The 21091-nt window shown below is 49.3% G+C and overlaps 1 protein-coding gene across 12 annotated transcripts in view; it reads right to left on the bottom strand.

The window, feature by feature from the left end:
• Positions 1-21091, bottom strand: part of LOC105485371 (cysteinyl-tRNA synthetase 2, mitochondrial) — a 67185-nt gene that overhangs the window by 5874 nt on the left and 40220 nt on the right. For all 12 annotated transcript variants that reach the window (XM_071081036.1, XM_071081033.1, XM_071081042.1 and 9 more), the window contains 4 exons: positions 16430-16563; positions 13356-13423; positions 3884-3950; positions 10-148 (listed from right to left, as the gene is read on the bottom strand). In XM_071081036.1, coding sequence (XP_070937137.1) covers positions 10-148; positions 3884-3950; positions 13356-13423; positions 16430-16563 — 408 coding nt within the window. The remainder of the gene's footprint in view (positions 1-9; positions 149-3883; positions 3951-13355; positions 13424-16429; positions 16564-21091) is intronic.

Genomic DNA, 21091 nt, shown 5'->3' with positions numbered 1-21091 from the left:
GTCTCTTACCTCTCCCACAGCATCACTTCTCTGACAGAACCGCAGGCCAGCTGCCCCTTCATGTAGGCACGTGCGTCCTCCAGGAAAGAGCCCAGTGCCAGGAGCTGCTGCTGGGCATGGAGCATGGCGCTGTCGCTGTAGTCGATGGCTGAGGAGGAAGAGATGGTCCCTGAGGCGGTGCCCACCATGCTGTGCCCCTGCCCTCGTCCAGCAGAATCACAGTGTTCTCTGAGGGCACTGCCACCCGGGGACCACACGGAGAGCGGGACATGCGGCCCTCACTGCCCTCCAGTGACCGCGGCGAGTCCCTAGGCCCACTGGACACAGACCACAGGGTCTGTCCCAGCTCAGTGTCACCTGCCCTAGGAGAACAAGGTGGTGGTGGAGAAATGCTCCCGGGGCTTCCAGCTGAGAGGCGCATTTCCGCTGACGGATGGATGGAGGTGCGGATCAACAGCTGGCTCTGGATGGAGGGAGCCCCACCCTGGGGTCAGAGGCACCTCTAGGGAAGGCGCCCCCTGGAAAGTGCCCGTGTGTGATGGGACGGCCCATAGCGGGAGGGAGGAGCAGTCCCCAGACCTAGCTTTAGAGTCTGTGGGTGTTGCTTAGGCCACCTGGATGAGGGGCCAGTGTTTCTGTTTACATCTGTTCATTTCTGGTGGTTTCTAGTCTACTGCATTTTGATGAGTGAGACACAACAGGAATGAATCGCTTCACAGTGATCACACATCCTTGCGTATCAGCAGAGCCAGCCACACATTTCTAAAACCTTCTTCTCGTTTCTGTGCCTACTCTGCTTCCCAGACTGTCTGAGGCCACAGTCTGTGCTTTTGAGGAGCGCTGCTTCAAAAAGCTCTTTGAAAACCACAGGAATAAAAAGAGCCTATCTGGACACATATGCCGAAAATTACATCCTAACATGCCTACAAGTCCTGATTTCAAAACGAGAATTCCAAAGTCAGACACGGCTTCAAGCGGGAAGCAACACAGTGAAAATCTCCCCCAGGGTTGTTTAATATCTCACTTAACATTTTTCCTTTTTTTCCAAATTCACTTTCAGTTTTTGCTTTGAATAGCTTGACAGAAGAGAAAAAGCCAGAAACCCACAAAGCGATCTGACAACATTTAAAACGCATGGGAGGCTGTTAGAATAAGATTACCATTAATGACACAGCACGATGGGGCATCAGAGGGGCGGGGCAGACAGATGTCCAGCACGGAGACGCCTTGTGCCTCAAAGTCAAGGACAGCTGCACTCCTCCAACAAGGATTGCTCTACAGATGGGAGACGCCTCCCCAAAGTGTCAGCACAGCACAGACGGCACGGGAATGCCACCACTGTCACCCTCCGTCTTCCCAAAGGTGAAGAAAGCATGTCTGGGAGGATCCTGAACTCCCACACCACTCGCGCGGGAAGCTCAGACAGCAAGCGACGGCCCAGCGCCTCATGGCCACCTCTGACCTCGAGGGGGCGTCGTGCCCACCGTGGGGATCCACGTCCCGCTAACCCTGTGTTCCTAGAAATCCCTCACCGGCAGATCGGTGCCTCCTGAATCCCACCCGAAATTCCCACTGGGAATGTGTTCCGGAAAGAGCTGCCCAGGCTTGAGAAAGCTGCTTTTCAGACCAAACTTCATATTCAAAGCTCGAAAGGAACTGCACACGATTAGGACAGTCATGCAAGGCGCTGCCCCTAATCCTGCCACAATCTGCGAGAAGAAGGGGGGCAGGGGCCTCTGAGGGCAAAGAGCCCCTGGGAAGGGATCCACGGGGAACAGCTTTGAGAGGACCACAGCCCCCAGCCACAAGGGGAACAAGCACGAGCCGGGGAGAAAGCTCTGCACTTGCACACGGGATTCATCCCCACCGCCTCTGCCCGTTTCCAGCAACACGGAGCCAGGCAGAAACAGTTTCTCCAGCCCATTCGCCTCCCGACTCTTCCTCTCACGGCATGGTTGGTCTGTGTTCACTGTGTGTAAGTGCACACCACACACAGATGCTGCACAAGGTCAGGTGAGCACGAGGCTGGTGACACTTCCGTCTCAGGCTGGCGCGCCTGTGAGCACAGGTCCCCTAGGCTGATGCACTGCAGTTCCACCCAGGGGACAGGTTCGGACCCCATCTCAGAAACCCTGAACTTGCAGTAGAAAGCCAACATGGTGTCGAAGCCAGGATAAAGACATGGCCCAAGGTAGCCTTTTGGTGGTCAAACATGCAGGTGTCTGTGTGCCCCACTCAAGCTGACAAGAGCCGCAGGCCGGGGAGCCTGTGCCAGGCCGTGGCCCAGGTGAGATTCTGCAGGCACAGCACAGTGAAGGGAGACGGATGGGACCAGCCCAGGGGCTCACCCAAACCCGCCAAAGCTTTGTGTGTGACATAAAGATAAAATCTATCTGGCCAGATAGACTCACCCCGTGGGGGAATGAGAATCCACTGTTTTGGCTGCATGTCCCCACCCCCATCGTCTTCATTAAAAAGGTGAAATCATCAATTGAGAGCAAGAGTGCTATGTAGGAGGACAAGAAGCGGGAGAGTGAGGTGGCGTGGCAACAGCAGTGGCCCAGGGACACGCCAGTGTCAACGGAGCAGAGGGGACACCAGAGGCCAGAAGGGCAGCAACCCTCGCTCACCAGCAAGGAACTGTCACCATCTCCAGAGGACACCGGCCCTGCTCCTGCAGCACTAGCCATACACTGGGACCTTACTGCCAGTTAGGTGGTCAAGCCAGGCAGGCAGTGCCACTGTCCCCAGCCCTCACCCGTCACCAGGGATCCAGCTCTGGATAACAACTTTTTTTTTTTTTTTTTTGAGACAGGATCTTGCTCTGTCACCCAGGCTGGAGTGCAGTGGTGCTTTCTCGGCTCACTGTAACCTCCACCTCCTGGGTTCAAGTGATTCTCCTGCCTCAGCCTCCCAAGTAGCTGAGATTATAGATGCCTGCCACCAAGCCAATTTTTTGTATTTTTTTCAGATAGAGTCTTGCTCAGCCGCCCAGACTAGAGTGCAGTGGCATGATCATGGCTCACTGCAGCTCTGCCTCCCAGGCTCAAGCAATTCTCTTGCCTCACCCTCCTGAATAGCTGGAATTATAGGCACACATCGCCATGCCTGGCTAATTTTTGTATTTTTAGTAGAGATGGGGTTTTACCATGTTGGCCAAACTGGTCTCGAACTCCTGACGTCAAGTGATCCACCTGCCTCAGCCTCCCAAAGTGTTGAGATTAGAGGCACGAGCCATCGCACCAGGCCTTTTGTATTTTTTGTAGAGACGAGATCTCGCTATGTTGCCCAGGCGGGTCTCAAACTCCTGAACTCAAAACATCTGCCAGCCTTGGCCTCCCAAAGTGCTGGGATCATACACGTGAGCCACCATGCCAGGCCAGTGCTAGACAACTCCTGGCCAAAAGCCTAGCCTGGGGCAGCAACAAAATCGTGCAGCATGGGAGGAACCGTCATCACCCATCCAGGAGACCTGGCTCTGCTACACACTGTTCAGGGAAGCGCTGTCCCTGGGCGGGACAGGCAGGGTCACGTTTGAGGGCTCCCATGTTCAGGGGCCGTGCCAGGCTGGCCCCTTCCAATTTCCCAGTTCACAGAGCAGGAAGCCGACGTGCTGCGGGTTCACGACTTGTCCAGACCCACAGAGAAGGAGTGGAGAGGACTCGAGCTTGACGAGGAAGCCCACATCCACTACGGGCTGAGCCTGGACCAGCGCTGGGATCCCTCGTCCTCTGGGTTCACTCTCAACCTGAACCTCCAGGCCCCAGCAGCTGCACTCACAAGGTTCTGCCTATTCTCTGGCCTGCATTTTGCTGTTCTCAGTCCTGTCGGAATGACGGTCTCCGAGCTGGGGAGGAGTCCACTCCACGTGCGCCCGGCTCACCTGAGCGGTAGCTGCTCCGCAGGCAGAAGAACCGGAAGACGTCAGGGGAAAAGGTCTTCAGAAAGTCCTGGTAAAGCGAGAGACAGGCAGTCACGGGGCTTTGCGTTTACGCTTTGCACTGTTCAGAGAATATGTTATTTACTACAATTACATGACTTATCTCTACTTATCAAGAAATCAGGAATCTTGATGAAAATGAGCCCTCCAAACACAATTACCACCTGTTTCCTGGTGATTTCCTTCCTCACTGAACTTTCCATGTTCGATCTCAGTATTTGTGGAAAGAGCAAGAGGAGAAAGCCGGTTTGCCTGAAATTCCCCACCTGCGCAGGCTCCGGGAGGAGTGTCCTGTGCTCAGCCTGGGCTCTCTTTCTACACGACAGGGACGTGGGACAGACCGCAGGGAGGGATGCTGTGCTCAGGAAGACACCAGGTAGGCGGCGGGAGGCACACCAGCTCTGGCTGCCTGCAGGCCCCCAGGAGAAGCTTGCGGTTAACCTCAGACCCAGCTGACCTCCGGCTCAGTCCAGCCAAGGGGCGACAGCCTCACTCATCCTATTTGGTGGCACAGTTCTCGTAAACACTGAGTTTAAAGCATGTGCTAAGCCTGTCTCTTGAAGACTAAACCGCCCTGCCTCTGATTAAACATAAGTAAAACTCAGAACCCAACCAGTATGGTCCTGTAGATCATTTAGAAAACGTCTGTCTAGAAAGAAGTGGAGCTTTCTGCATGAGGAGGCTTAGGAGAGGTCATTAGAGGCACTGCAAAAGCAGCACGGCACTCGGCAAAGCCTCCTGTGGGGCGCTCAGGGCTCCGCTCTGGCAGCTACTTTCAAGAGATGAGATGAGACTCAGGGCGGGGGAGAGAAGGAAGAGGGCTCTGCCCAGCTTGGGCTTCCAGCGTGGCCCCAAGAAAGCCAGCTGAGCTCCGGCTGCACCCCCGGCGAGGGACGCGCTCCAACGGGAGCCCGCGTGGCTCCCTGCCTGGATCAGCAGCACATGCTGCCAGCTCTGACCGAAGCCCCCTTTCCTGCCACCACCTCAGAAGACAGAACTGGCTCACCCCTTGCCTGTCCTCTGTGCAGGAAGCTGTCGCCGGCCTTGCTGGAGTGAGGACTGCGTTTCCGTCTCCCTCGGGTAAACCTGATCCCCTCATCTCTAGGCTGATGGGCAGCGACACAAGCCCACAGCACAGGGGCTGACTCCAGCCTGCAATCTGCACACGCTCGCCAGAGCTCGGACACCCGCGTCCTCCGCAGCGTGGTCGTGGCAGCACAGAGCTGCCGGGGAGAGTGAGCTGGAGACGGCGGAGTCCAGCTCAAAATACTGTATCTCAACGCATGGTATTTTATAAGGCATAAAAGACTGGCCTAAGGCCATGCTGCTCAACAACCGTACTGAGAGCAAAACAAATGCAACTGAAGAGCGTCTTGGGGTAGAAGGGGCTGTCCCTGCGGCAGGCTGCCGCGGCCTCACCCACCCACCCGGTAGGAAGGAGGAGACTCCCTGGGCTGCTGAGCAGGAAGAAGGAGGACACTGCTCCACCTGCCTCCGGGGCTCATTCCCTTCAGAGGACTGAGCGGGTCTGGTCTGCTTTCCACCAGGAAGGAGGTCAGCCCCCACCGCACAGCCCAACCCCTGTCTGCCTGTGCCTGAGGCAGTGAGAGGCATTCTCATGTGGGATGGCATAATGAGAAAGCTGCTGGGCCAATCCCCTAACACAGGGGTGCTCAACCTGGGGTCCACAGACCTCCTAGGGGCCCACAGAGAGAAGGTGGGAGGGCGGGGAGATCTGTGAACTGGGATGGTTAAACAGTTATGTGTTTATTTCTGCCGGCCTTGCACTAAAATGGGCATTTCCTTCGATGGTCAGGGCAGGCAGCAAACACATCGGGAAGCACAGAGCCTGGCACGGTGGCCACAGCTGCCACAGATGACCCTGCAGGGATGACATCACATGCCACGAATCACGAAGCACAGTGCCTGGCATGGTGGCCACAGCCGTCACAGGTGACCCCTCAGGGATGACATAACACGCCACGAATCACGAAGCACAAAGCCTGGTGCGGTGGCCACAGCCGTCACAGGTGACCCCTCAGGGATGACACCACACGCCACGAATCACGAAGCACAGAGCCTGGCGCGGTGGCCACAGCCGTCACAGGTGACCCCTCAGGGATGACACCACACGCCACGAATCACGAAGCACAGAGCCTGGCGCGGTGGCCACAGCCGTCACAGGTGACCCCTCAGGGATGACACCACACGCCACGAATCACGAAGCACAGAGCCTGGCGCGGTGGCCACAGCCGTCACAGGTGACCCCTCAGGGATGACACCACACGCCACAAATCACGAAGCACAGAGCCTGGCGCGGTGGCCACAGCCGTCACAGGTGACCCCTCAGGGATGACATCACACGCCACAAATCACGAAGCACAGAGCCTGGCGCGGTGGCCACAGCCGTCACAGGTGACCCCTCAGGGATGACACCACACGCCACAAATACGAGAGGACGGCAGCAATCAGACCCCACCCACGCTGAGCTAACCACTGAGTCAAGCAGAGCACATGCTCCTCTACTTCAGTATCGACGGCCTTTGGGATCCTATGTATTTTATTTTATGTATTTAAAGCAAATTGTAAGGCTGGGTCCACAGACTTCACCAGGCAGTCACAGGGGCCCGGGGTGGGGAGGGGGGCAGGGGGGTATGTGTGTGTGTGCGTGTGTGTGAAGAGCCCCTGTCCAATCCAACAGTAATTCATCAGTAATCACACTGGAATTCAATTTCCGTCTGTCCATCTCCTGGGTGCTCCTTCCCAACTTGTGAAAAAAGCGGTATTATTCCTGGGTCCTCTAATTCGCAACTCGCAGGCTCACTCAAGACCCTCCCTCACCCAAGGTGTTGTGGTTCCAATTAACACACACAGCCACGTCCTGCTGGTTTCGGTTCAGGCTGCGCCCTATTTAGGTCTCCACGTTTCGGTGTGGAAACACCGCTCCGCATACAGGCTCCAATGCTCTCTACTTCATTCCAAAGAGGATTGCACCTGGCCTTCTTTCAAAGGGGTTTTCCTCTCGTTCAGAATGGAAACATATGCAGAATTAGCCTCAATGTGCTTTACAAATCTAATAGTTCTTTGAAACCCCAACAACATTAAAGGCTTATCTTCCCCGCTCTTGGGGGGGCGGGAGCTACTGCAGCGAGCTACAGGAGTTCTAACAGAAATCTGGAATCGAATCTTTTTAGAGCATTGAGTTTCTATGGACTCTTTCCTAATAATACAGAAAGGGGAAACATATTATAACTTTTTCATTACCCAGTATTCTGACAATGATGTGAAAACTCTTGAATACTGTGGGTGCTCATGGACATTAATTTTTTAGTGTGTTCCTGCTCTGTGCCAGCTGATATCAGCAAGTTTCTGCACTACTCTGGTTCCACCGTGCAACCTGCCACGGCTACCTGAGAGGCAAAATGTGGCTATGGCAGGGTAAGCTCACGCTGGAACTCTCCAGGAGGTAAGCAAACTCCCAGAGCCCAGGCCAGAGGCCTTCGGGTGGGGACGGTAACAAGCCATGTGAGCCCCAGTGAGCTCACGAGGTAACAGGATGCACACTCCCAGGGAGCCCGCTGGGTGCACATGCCAGCTGCCGAGGGACTTCGTATGATGCCAGCGCTGCACACACCCCTGGAGCCCCTGGGCAGAAGCGGGCGCCAGAGCCTCTCTTCTGGGCTAGGCCCTAGCTTGCTTTGAGAGGTACAGTAACCAGAAAGCAGGTTTTAAACCATCATCTGAGCTCCAGGGTTGAGCTCCTTCTACGTGGACCGTGGCCTCGATTACGCAGAAAGCACTGGGGTTCCACCCAAGCTACTCTAAAGTCTATCTCCAAGACAAAGAGGACCGGCAGGAAAAGGGTCTTACGCTAGAAACCAGGAATTTGGCGTGTGTTTTTCAGATATAGGCAATACCTTAACATTCCCAAGGAACTATGGGCTGAGGGTAGGTGCGAGCTACCAAAAATATAAAAGAAAAATCATCAGTAAATACATACAGACAAATCAACACAGCAAATAGACAAAGGCATGGAAATTTAAAATCCAGTTGTCGTTCTGCACAAATTAACAAGAAAAATGGGCCAGGTGCCGTGGGTCACCCCTGTAATCCCAGCACTTTGTGAAGCTAAGGCAGGAGGATTGCCTGAACCCAGGAGTTTGAGACCAGCCTGGGCAACACAGTGAGACTTCGTCTCTACAAAAAATACAAAATTAGCAGGTGCAGTAGTGCACGCTTGTGGTCCCAGCTCCTTGGGAGGCTGAAGTGAGAGGTTTGCTGGAGCCCACAAGTTTCAGGTTGCAGTGAGCTGTGACTGCACCTGGTGCCTGGGTGACAGTGAAACCCTCTCTCAAACAAAAAAAAAAAAAAAAAAAAAAATGACAAAAGGTAACCTGATTACAATTCTAATTTGATGCTGGAGAGACCTGGGAAACAGATTATTTTCATCTACTGCCAGTGGGAATGTAAATGACACTCGATAAAATCACCAGGGGCTGTGTCCAAAACATTCTGAATGTGCCTGTATCTTCTGATGTGTGATTTCTACCTCAAGGCACTTTTCTCAAGTCACTCATCATTAGATGTGCACAGATATTTAGCTAAAGGATATTCATCACAGCACTGTAGCCTGCAGAGTACAGGTCTCACAAACAAGTCCAACAACGGGCAAATAAAATCGTGGTGCCTCACTGCCACGAGCCACTAAGTGGCCGCTAGATTAAAAATAATGGAGACATGGCAATGTCTGTGAAAATTTAAAATGCACATACCCTAGTGGAAAATGCAGTGGGATTTAAATGACCATTAGTAGGGGATTCTTTAAATTAAGCGGCACCCACACACTGGACTACTCAGCCATTCGAAAGAATGAACCAACTCCACATGGTAGAAAACCGACGGAGGCCAAGAGGTGAATCAAGCAAGCGCAAAGCGACACCGCTGTGTGTGAAGAGAAAATGAGAAGCACAGCTATGGGGAGATGTGTGAACACACACCTGCTCCGAAGAAACCAACCAACCACTGCTTCAGGAGAGAAGCCGGGCAACAGTGAATGCGGTCGGGCAGGAGGCCCGCTTTCCTTCCTTAGTACCTTTGAATTTTTCTACCGTTTGCTTCTCTGTCTTGTCTGCAGTTTCCAAACTTTCTGCAATTAAACCCATCACGTCACTAATCAAATTAAAACCTCACTTAAATTGTTAGGGAAAAGGCGGCACGCATATGACACTGCCTCATGAATGAGACAGAGGAGAAAGGTTTATGCATATTGGCCTATCGTATTCCTACAATGGAACACAGGAAAGTGAATCCAAAACAGAGAACACAACTGTGGCTGCTGGGGAGGGAATGGGTGCAGGCAGGCTCCAGGCCGGCCTTCTCCATGCTCTCTTTAGTGTTAATGCTGAACCCTGCAAATGTTTCACAGATATGACAAAGAAAAGTAAATTGGGGCCGGATGCAGTGGCTCACACCTGTAATCCCAGCACTTTGGGAGGCCGAGGCAGGTGGACCTGAGGTCAGCAGTTCAAGACCAGCCTGGCCAACATAGTGAAACCCCATCTCTACTACAAATACAAAAATTAGCTGGGTGTGGTGGTATGGGCCTGTAATCCCAGCTACTTGGGAGGCTGAGGCACAAGAATCGCTTGAATCTGGGAGGCGGAGGTTGCAGTCAGTTGAGATCACACTAATGGACTACAGCCTGGGTGACAGAGCAACACTCTCTCTCAAAAAAAGACAAAACAAAACAAAAAGTAAATTGGAAAGGGGAAGAGAGAGACCATCACACCAGAAACAAACAGAACAAGTGAACCTCTTGTGTTAATGAAAGGAGATCATTACACACTGTGAGTATATGTTCAGACCACAGAGCTTTAGTGGGATGCAGTCTACAAGAAAAAGAAATTTAAGTCCAGAATAGGCAAATCACAGAAACAGAAAGTTGTCAGGGGCTAGGAGGAGGTGGGAGTGAAAAGTGACAGCCCATGGGTGTGGCATTTCTTTTGAGGTGATAAAAACGTTCTTACATAGTGGTGATGGTTTCACAACTGTGAATATCCTACAAACCACTAAGCAGCACAATTTAAAAGGGTGACTTATGTAGTATGTGTGTTGTATTTCAATAAAGCTATTAGTTTAAAAAGAAATAAAAAGAAGCCTTAAGTTTTACTCCATAGTTTTACTTTTAACAGTAATATTGGTATTAAGTTTTTAAATTTATTTTGTGTGTATTTTAAGATAAAACAAAAAGTTGATGGTGCTCTTATAAGATGTTTACTGTAAGAGAGGAAAATAAAGAGCTAAAACTAAAAAGCCCTGTGATATTAAATTTTATTTGGATATATCAAAAGTAACCCAAATAATGAATCTATTTTGTATGTATAGGTTTATCTTCCTCTCCCCTAGCTCTGACCCCTGACAAAGCCTAGATGCAGTGTCACTCTGGTAGCGATCAACATCGCAGTGCCCAAATCTTGCCTTCAAAATCCCATTTCCCCTTAAAGGCAGGGAGGCTGCTTGGAGAAACAGCAGGTCTGGGTAGGAAAGCAAAAGGCAGGCAGGTGCAGGAGGGCACAAGAGAGGCCAAGGGGCCTGTCCCTGGGGGGCCGGAGCCAATCAGAAGAACCTTCCCTGGCTAAATCCAGGATGATTTCAACACCAAAAAGATAACGACTGAATTGACAATACACTGAATAAATATAAATCATTGACTCTGTCTACTACAAAAAGAAAGACAAAACTCTTTTCTTTAAGAGGAATGCCAACTAATAAATGTAAAAGAGGGAACAATAAGACAGCCATGACTTTGCAATAACCAATGAAATACATGATCAAAGTGAAGCCTCTAAAACCATAGGGTGGAAGCTTATTAGGGTACAAAATACCACACAGCATGCCACTGCTCAGATGCTTCATATTCATAAGAAGAAAATAAACTCTGCAGTACAGGGATCTGGTAGTCATTCCTTAACAAATGGTAAAACTCACCATCATGAATCATAGGACAACCTGACCCTGCAGCCCCCAGGGAATGCACTGTGAGTTCACAGCATCAACTACAAGGTATTCCTGCCAAAAAGCTGCTCTCTGGGTCAAACTGACCCTTTAACCCTCACTTCCAGTGAAAGGAACTACAGGAGATAGAAGAACAAGCTAAATGACATCACAGCGAAACAGACAAATCCAAAATGTGGGATGTTCAACAAGACAAGTGGCCCAATCTCTTCAAAAAGTCAACACCACAGGGAAAACAAAAGTGGATACTGCTGTAGATTAGATTAGAAACCTAGAAAGAACAATGAAATATAATTCAGCCTAAAGGAAGGAAATTTTGACATGGAATATAACATAGGTAAATCTTGAGAACACCATGCTAAGTGAAATAAGCCAGTCACAAAAGGACAATTACTATATGATTCCACTTACATGAGATCTAGAGCAGCCAAAATCATGGAAACAGAAAGTAGAAGGGTTGTTGCCAACGCCTGGGGAAAGGGGAAATGGGAAGTTGTTCAATGAGTCCACAGTTTTGGTTTTACAAGATGAAAAAATTCTAGAGATCTGTTGCATAACAATGTGAACATATTAACACTACTGAACTGAATGGTTAAGACGATAACTTTTATACTACGTGGTTTCTTTAACCACATTAAAAAAACAACTAAAAAGACACAACATACAAATGAAAAACATGAACCTTGTGTCTCAGGGGAGCTCAAGGAGGGGCAGATTTAAGGGAACAGACAGTTGGTGGAGCAGTCAGAACACGCACAACACATACTAAGTTCCATGGGTGTGGTTCACGGAGCCCTAAAACAATTACAACAGTAACATCAGAGATCACTGATCACAGATCACCATAACAGATTTAATAATGAGAAACTTTGAAACATTGCAAGAATTACCCAAATATGACACACAGAAACGAAGTGAGAACATGCTGTTGGCAAAATCATGCCAACAGACTTGCTTGGTGCAGGGCTGCCACAAACCTTCAATCTGTAAAGACACAGCATCTGCGAAGTGTGGTAAAGTGAAGCTCAATAAAGCAAGGTCCCTGCAGTGGCTGGGCTCTGACTCCCTCTGCGCCATGCATCCCTGTGGCCGGGCTCCGACCCTCTCTGCGCCATGCAACCCCATGGCCGGGCTCCCACCCCCTCTGCGTCATGCAGCCCTGTGGCCGGGCTCCGACCCCACTCTACGTCATGTAACCCCGTGGCCGGTTTGGGACCCCCTCTGCGTCATGCAACCCCGTGGCCGGGCTCTGACCCCCCTCTGTGTCATGCAACCCCGTGGCCGGGCTCCGACCCCCCTCTGCATCATGCAACCCCGTGGCTGGTTTGGGACTCCCTCTGCGTCATGCAACCCCGTGGCCGGGCTCCGACCCCACTCTGCATCATGCAACCCTGTGGCCGGGCTCCGACCCCCCTCTGCGTCATGCAACTGCCTTGCTCCACTTCTACGTGTGCTGTGCATGCGCTAATACATTTCTCTTCTCTTGATAATCTGTCTTTGGCCAGTCTAATTTACTAATTAATTTAGGCGAGAGAATCTAAGCTGGGTAGGAGGAAAAGATCCTACACAGCAAATACAGCAAAATAATCACAACCATTGAATCTGGGTGCAGCCGTAGTGACGTTTCTTTCCACTTTTCTGTAGGTTTGAAATTTTGCCCGGGATAAAGTGGAAAAAGTCTACGTAAGGAAACTATATACAAATTATTTTGTGAGGAGCAGTCCCTGTTGGTTTATCCTAAATCTGACGGGTACAGCTTTCACTGGTTTGCTGTTTAGGTGGTGAGATCTGGATACTATTCTTCTCCATTTATTTTGCAATTAAATTAAATCTGGCTTTAAAGACAGGCCAGAAGACAAAGGAGGAGCTCAAACTATGTCAGCCAGAGCCCTCCGTGTGTGCGCCTGTTTTTCATTCACACACGGAAATTCCCATTCCATGTGTCAGCACCACAGCACGATGACATTGTTCAGGTTGGTTAAGGATCCAGCCAGCTCTGAGCCTATTAAAGGCAAACAGCAAAACCCAAACAAATCCCAAAGCCACACTAGTAGGAGGCAGTGGATGAGGGAGGGAAGGAAGTTAGCAGATGTGCCAAGAGAGAAACAACCATTATAAAAGGAAAAGACAAGGAAGAAGGCACCGGCCTTGAAACCCGGAAAGAGAAAGGTAAGCTCTACCAAGAAGAGACTGAGGAAACCCGCAGGAGGCGCACAGCTGAGAGAGCGATTAGGCGGAGAGCCACGTAACGTGGGAGGGAGGTGAGGCAGGTCTCGTCCTAGGAAAGGGGCCAGAGGGCACTGGGAATGGGTTTCTGTGGTTCTCAAATGACACAGAAGCCTCTGAGATGGGTTCCACAAGCTATCAGCACCTCAGAGATACTGTACAAAAAGCACATTACCTTAATAGTAATGTAGTTTTTTAACGATTTGGACATTTTTTCTTCTTTGCCTTTCACGTGCAAATGCCCTGAAACAAAAACAAAAGCATTCAGTGTGAGCTGGGTGAGGAGGCTCTCTGGCCTCAGGGACACATGGCTTCCCGGGAAACGAATGGGAACCTGCACGTATCCAATGTACAGACCGGTGTATGTTGGTATAAACCTGCCCCCAAATCTTCACCCGTGCTGGGCCTTCTGGGAAGACACGACCTGCCCTTGTTCCATGGTTCAGGGACACAGCCCCACACCAAGGGTGGATGGCAGGGGTGTCCCAGCTGACTCAGAAGCTAAACAAGAACCAGCAACCGTGGTGCCAACAGCAGTATTTCATCTATTTTCCTCTTTCCTGTAATTCAGAGATACTGATTTAACGGACAGCATCCGAAGAAAAGACAAAGCTCTCATTTGGCAAATCAGGCACTTGGCGGTGAAGCTTGTTGACCGTTGTCCAAAAACAGAGTGGTGCTTGTGGGTCTCTGAGTGGGAAGAATCAGAGGTTCTGTGCAGTTGTTTTCACAGACTTTGATGACACGGGTATTATTTCATCCCCTATGTATGTGAAAGACAGGAGGAAAACCAAACCCATTTAAGGAATTCCTAAATCTGACCCTGAAATTCTCCCTGGCCTGTAGCTTTACAAGGCTCATTTCCAAGAGAAGTGCTTTCTGTTTCTAACAGAAGACTGTTCCTCTTTTTCTGACACAAATAGCAGTGCTCCAGGCCAGACATGATGGCTCACACCCGTAATCCCAGCCCTTTGGGAGGCTAAGGCAGAAGGACCGCTTGAGCCCAGGAGTTTGGAGACCAGTCTGGGCAACATGGCAACACCCGGTCTCTACAAAAAAATTAAAAATTAGCTGGGCGTGGTGGGGCACACCTGCAGTTCCAACATCCCAGCAACTCAGGAGGCTGAGGTGGGAGGATTGCTTGAGCCCAGGAGGTTGGGCCTACAGTGAGCTACGTTCATGCCACTGCACTCCAGCCTGGGCCACAGAGCGACACTCTGCCTCAAAAACAAACAAACAAACTGATTAGATTGTGATTTCCAAAAAACATATATAACTTTGAATATGTAATTCTATATAACGTGATTACACCAAAATTGGTATTTGGAAAACGAAACACATTTGCTAAGGCCTGAATGTTTATGTCCTCCCATATTCCTGTCTAAATCCTCAGCCCTCAGGTGATGGTAACTGAAGGCAGGGCCTGTGGGAGGTGATAAGGTCACAGGGGGCAGAGCCAGTGTGAATGGAATCAGTGCTCTTATAACAGAGGCCCCTGGAGAGCCGACAGCCATCTATGAATGGGAAGCAGGCCCTTCCAGGACACCGAATCTGCCAGTGCGCGGACGCAGGACTTCCAGCCAGCAGAACCGGGAGGAATTCATTGCTGCTGTTCATAAGATGCCCGCTTTTAGTATTTGGCTATAGCAGCCCTAACAGGCTCGGATAGCGTCTGCCCACGTAGCTCTTCCATCCACTAGGTACAGGAGAACAGGTGTAACTTCTCCTGTGTCAGGAGACACTGATGTTTTGTTTGGGGCCAAACTAGGATGAAAAAGATTCCTGGTACCTTAATAGGTGGTAAAAAACAAAACAAAACAAAAATCACTGGAAAGATAGCAACAAAACCTTCCCACGGGGTGCGGTGGCTCACGCCTACAATCCCAGCACTTTGAGAGGCAGAGGTGGTGGATCACTTGAGGTCAGGGGTTCGAGACCAACGTGGCCAACAGGGTGAAACCCCGCTTCTACTAAAAATACAAAAATTAGCCGGGTGTGGTAGTGTGCACCTGTAGTCCCAGCTACTACGACAGCAGAGGCAGGAGAATTGCTTGAACCCAGGAGGCAGAGGTTGCGGTGAGCTCAGATAGTGCCACTGCACTCCCAGCCTGGGGGATGCAGCGAGACTGTCTCAACAACAACAACAACAACAGCAGCAAATGCTTTCCCATTCCCACATTAGAAGGTGAAGACGACCTCCGTTTCTAGACCCCCGCCCCCCTCCCCCTTACCTGACAGGGCCAAGCGTCACACAGCTAAGGCTGCCCTTTCTGCCCCCAGCTCCACACTCGCTGAAGGGCTCATGGCAGGTCGTGGTGTCAATGACAAACCCTGACCCACTGAAGAGGATAAATCTGCAGACAGAAACGCGCCTGCGGAGGGAGCAACGCCAGCTCCTCAGACAGTTCAGCGGGTGCTGAACTGAGCCCTGAACGAAGTCACTGAGGAAGTGACTTTGGGGCAATCAGCCTCATCTATTTACTTTCATGAAGAAACCCAAGTGAACCCTGCTGCGGACCAGAAAACCGGAGCACTTCTGCATTTAATGTCACCTCACTGTGACATCCTAGTTTCCCTTTCAAGGATTTCAAAAACTAGTACTTGTTAATTTTCTGTATTTTAGATGTCGAAGTTTGCATCTCCAAATCCTATCACTCTTTATATTTCTTCGTCTCAAATACCTTAGCTGGCCATTCCCAAAACGTAGTAAGACTAGCTAATTCTGGCCCTATAAACTTGGAAATGACTCTTCCAGTGCATCCAGGTGAATTCCAAAACAGCTGGGTTCGAGGTGTTGCTTAACTCATGGTGTAGCATCCACTTCTGAGAGCAGACAGCTGGGGTTCATCAATGAGGGGTTTGAACAGTGGAAGAAAGGGCAATATTTTTAGAAGATGGCAGAGATGTCTAGTGACAATATTATAGCTTCAGAAAGGAGTGTTCATAATTATCACTACATTGTACTACTTGAAGCTCCTTCCTAATAGTTTTACTTGAAAGAAACATATATAGAACAGCATTGCCAAACATTTTCCATATTCTAGTCAGTTCCAAAAAGGTATAATCATTGCTGCAATCCAAGGAATTTCATGTCCAAATGATTGAAACTCAAAAATAATTTAAGAGGCAAATCCATTTCTTGACCTATTAGCTGATCTATTATGTATTTCCAAATGTAGCTGTTCCGCCAACAAAGGCAGAACTGCCAGCATTGAAACAGAACAAATTAAATCTGAAGTTAGTACTTACCAGAATGCAGAAAATAATTTCCCCACTGCTCGCACTGATGAAAGACTTCACACTGTGCAATTTCGTTTTCATGATGTGGAAAAGCTAAATCTATCCCACCTGAATGGATATCCAGTTGACTTCCAAATACCATACTGCAAGACACAGTACAAAGTAGTGAATTCATTCAATCAAGCAGCATATTTTCTTCTAACCTCAACTATTTACTCCTTCCAGCCTTTTTAATTCAATGAATAAATGAATCGCAATTTTAAAGCAATTTGCATGATAATTTAACTGATTCAAATGAAAACTGAAATCCTGTCATCACAAACCCATAATTCAGGACTTTTCATCCTAGTAAAGGGACATTCTTTTGGCTCCAGGTTTGTTCATTTCTTTTGTTTTCTTTCTTTCTTTGCTTTGCTTTCTTTCTTTCTCTATTTTTTTAACTCAAAAAGTTACCTTTACTTACTTTCTTTATTTTATTTATTTATTTATTTTTGAGACGGAGTCTCGCTCTCTTGCCCAGGCTGGAGTGCAGTGGTGTGATCTTGGCTCACTGCAAGCTCCACCTCCTGGGTTCATGCCATTCTCCTGCCTCAGTCTCCCTAGTAGCTGAGACTACAGGAGCCCGCCACCGCGCCCGGCTAATTTTTTGTATTTTTAGTAGAGACGGGGTTTCACTGTGGTCTCAATCTCCTGACCTCATGATCCGCCCGCCTTGGCCTCCCAAAGTGTTGGGATTACAGGCGTGAGCCACGGCACCTGGCCCACCTTTACTTCCTTTCAATAGGTAGAGTTTAGTGACTTTCCAACTTTAACAAGAGATGGAACTATAAAATCGGGACAATGTTTCATCTGGCTTTTGCAAAGGTAACTAATAGTCACACGGGAATAACAAGGTAAGAGAGTTCAAAGCAACACATGTTGCCATTTCTCCTACAGCACTGTGCTATGCATCCACAAAAACCGCATTTTTGCAAACCCACACACTAAAATTAATGGGGTTGATGGGGGAAATGAGGCTGGGCCAGGCCAGTCGAAGCTGTGTCCCTGGACCAGCTGCAGAAGCATGGCGATGCGGCAGTCTGGTGGAGTTTCTCAAGATGATAGATAGGCCGGGCGCGGTGGCTCAAGCCTGTAATCCCAGCACTTTGGGAGGCCAAGACAGGCGGATCACAAGGTCAGGAGATCGAGACCATCCTCGCTAACACGGTGAAACCCCGTCTCTACTAAAAAATGCAAAAAAACTAGCCGGGCGGGTTGGCGGGCGCCTGTAGTCCCAGCTACTGGGGAGGCTGAGGTAGGAGAATGGCGTAAACCTGGGAGGCGGAGCTTGCAGTGAGCTGAGATCCGGCCACTGCACCCCAGCCTGGGAGACAGAGCAAGACTCCGTCTCAAAAAAAAAAAAAAAAAAAAAAGATGATAGATATAGAAGTTTCTAAGGTGCCAGCACCCCGTGGAGGTCCTTCCTGCTCCCACTGGTCTGGCTCCCCGTGCTCGGGGAAGGACTGCACACGCAGGTCTCAAGCCTGAGGAAACGGGCATCACAGAAACACACGTTGTAGCGTGACATTCTAAGATTTTTACATCTTAGCGATGGGTCGTCTCAGGGTAACTCTAACATTCCCTGCAGTTCAAATGCTGGGAAGGAGACCGTGGGACCAGGACTGGGGAGGAGATGGGAGGGGCCTCATTTGTATCTGGATGGGCAATTCTCCTTTACGAAGATCTGAAGCCAACACAACGACGTGAAAGTTTCACAAGCTGAACGATGGGGCCACAGCCTTCACGATGTTAGTCTCGCTCCTGATATCTACATTAATACCTATTTTAAAATCAGAGAAGGCTCAGAAGGAACAACAATGGTCTCTTCATTATTTAATCTTTCTACAAAAATAAGGAATTTCACAGTAACATTACACGTCAAACTCACGAAATGTTTTCTACCTGCTTTAGAGAAATTATTTGAATCTAAAAAACGAATCTACAACCCAGTTTATGTGCCACAGTCTGCTATTAAGTATTGATAAACACACAGAAGAAAAGTGTGACTGGTGACTGGACATTTTTAATTTTTTTTTAATCAAAAGTCAGGCCCATGCTTCCTACTAACAACAGAGCTTGAGGTCTGAGGAATGACAGAAGCATTTCCAGATGAGCTGCATAACCACAGTGCAAGTGGTGGGGGCTTAGCAGCAAAGGGAATCTCTTTCTGGGTCTTAAAGAAGACCCACCAAAATTCAGACAGGCAGGTCGTGGGGGACAAGGCTTCCCTCCTGGTGGAATGCAGAGACCCCACTCAGGGCTGAATACTCACTCAAGGAGTCTGGGAGTCCATGAATGGAGCAAAGTCCTCGCGTGGGAGATAATTATCCCCACCCAACCCCCTCTACACCCAGCCAGGAAACACATCCCCGATACGATGCCCACAGGTTTCGGGGTGACTGGATTTATCCATCTGAAAATCTTTGATGTAGCTAATAGCTTAAAATGTTTACCTTAATCATCCTTTCCTGTGTTTGTAAGTTTTTTAAAACTGTTCATTAAAATAAATATTTGCTATCAAGTATACTAAAATCCATGAGTTAACAGTGATTTTTTTTAAACCCCGTTTCTGGTGTTGTTTCCAAGATGGCCAAATAGGAACAGCTCCAGTCTACAGCTCCCAGCGTGAGCTACGCAGAAGAAGAGTGATTTCTGCATTTCCAACTGAGGTACCAGGTTCATCTCACTGGGGCTTGTTGGACAGTGGGTGCAGCCTATGGAGTGTGAGCTGAAGCAGGGTGGGGCATCGCCTCACCTAGGAAGCAGAAGGGGTCAGGGAATTCCCTTTCCTACCCAAGGGAAGCCATGACAGACGGTACTTGGAAAATCGGGATACTCCCACCCTAATACTGCGCTTTTCTAATGGTCTTAGCAAACGGCACACCAGGAGATTATATCCCATGCCTAGCTTGGAGGGTCCCATGAACATGGAGCCTCACTCACTGCTAGCACAGCAGTCTGACTGCAAGGCAGCAGTGAGGCTGGGGGAGGCTCAGCGTCTGCCATTGCTGAGACTTGAGTAGGTAAACAAAGCAGCCAGGAAGCTCGAACTGGGTGGAACCCACCGCAGCTCACGGAGGCCTGCATGCCTCTGTAGACTCCACCTCTGGAGGCAGGGCATAGCTGAACAAAAGGCAACAGAAACTTCTGCAGACTTAAACGTTCCTGCCTGACAGCTTTGAAGAGAGCAGTGGTTCTCCCAGCACCGAGTTTGAGATCTGAGAATGGACAGACTGCATCCTCAAGTGGGTCCCTGACCCCCGAGTAGCCTAACTGGGAGACACCTCCCATTGGGTGCCAACTGACACCTCATATAGCCAGGTGCCCCTCTGAGACAAAGCTTCTAGTGGAATGATCAGGCAGCAACATTTGCTGTTCTGCAATATTTGCTGCTCTGTAGCCCCCGGTGGTGATACCCAGGCAAACAGGGTCTGGAGTGGATCCAGAAAACTCCAACAGACCTGCAGCTGAGGGCCCTGACTGTTAGAAGAAAAACTAACAAACACAAAGGACATCCACACCAAAACCCCATGTGTACCTCACCATCATCAAAGACCAAAGGTAGATAAAACCACAAACGTGGGGAGAAAACAGAGCAGAAAAGCTGAAAATTCTAAAAATCAGAGCACCTCTTCTCCTCAAAAGGAATGCAGCTCCTTGCCAGCAATGGAACAAAGCTAGACGGAGAATGACTTTGACGAGTTGAGAGAAGAAGTTTTCAGACGATCGGTAATAACAAACTTCTCCGAGCTAAAGGAGGATGTTCGAACCCATCGCAAAGAAGCTAAAAACCTTGAAAAAAGATCAGATGAATGGCTAACTAGAATAAACAGCATAGAGAAGACCTTAAATGACCTGATGGAGCTGAAAACCATGGCACAAGACCTACGTGATGCATGCACAAGCTTCAGTAGCCAATTTGATCAAGTGGAAGAAAGGGTATCAGTGATCGAAGATCAAATGAATGAAATGAAGCAAGAAGAGAAGTTGACAGGAAAAAGAGGAAAAAGAAATGAACAAAGCCTCCAAGAAATATGGGACTATGTGAAAAGACCAAATCTACATCTGATTGGTGTACCTGAAGGTGACGGGGAGAATGGAACCAAGTTGAAAAACACTCTTCAGGATATTATCCAGGAGAACTTCCCCAACCTAGCAAGGCAGGCCAACATTCACAATCAGGAAATACAGAGAACGTCACAGAGATACTCCTCGAGAAGAGATACTCCTCAAGAAGAGCAACTCCAAAACACATAACTGTCAGATTCACCAAAGTTGAAATTAAGGAAAAAATGTTAAGGGCAGCCAGAGAGAAAGGTTGGGTTACCCACAAAGGGAAGCCCATCAGACTAACAGTGGATCTCTCAGCAGAAACTCTACAAGCCAGAAGAGGGTGGGGGCCAATATTCAACATTCTTAAAGAAAAGAATTTTCAACCCGGAATTTCATATCCAGCCAAACTAAGCTTCATAAGTGAAGGAAAAATAAAATCCTTTACAGACAAGCAAATGCTGAGAGATTCTGTCACCACAAGGCCTGCCTTACAAGAGCTCCTGAAGGAAGCACTGAACACGGAAAGGAAAAACCAGTACCAGCCACTGCAAAAACATGCCAAATTGTAAAGACGATCCT

This window comes from Macaca nemestrina, chromosome 16, assembly GCF_043159975.1.
Source record: "Macaca nemestrina isolate mMacNem1 chromosome 16, mMacNem.hap1, whole genome shotgun sequence".
Classification (NCBI taxonomy): Eukaryota; Metazoa; Chordata; class Mammalia; order Primates; family Cercopithecidae; genus Macaca; species Macaca nemestrina.
This window is presented reverse-complemented; position numbering and strand designations above follow the sequence as displayed.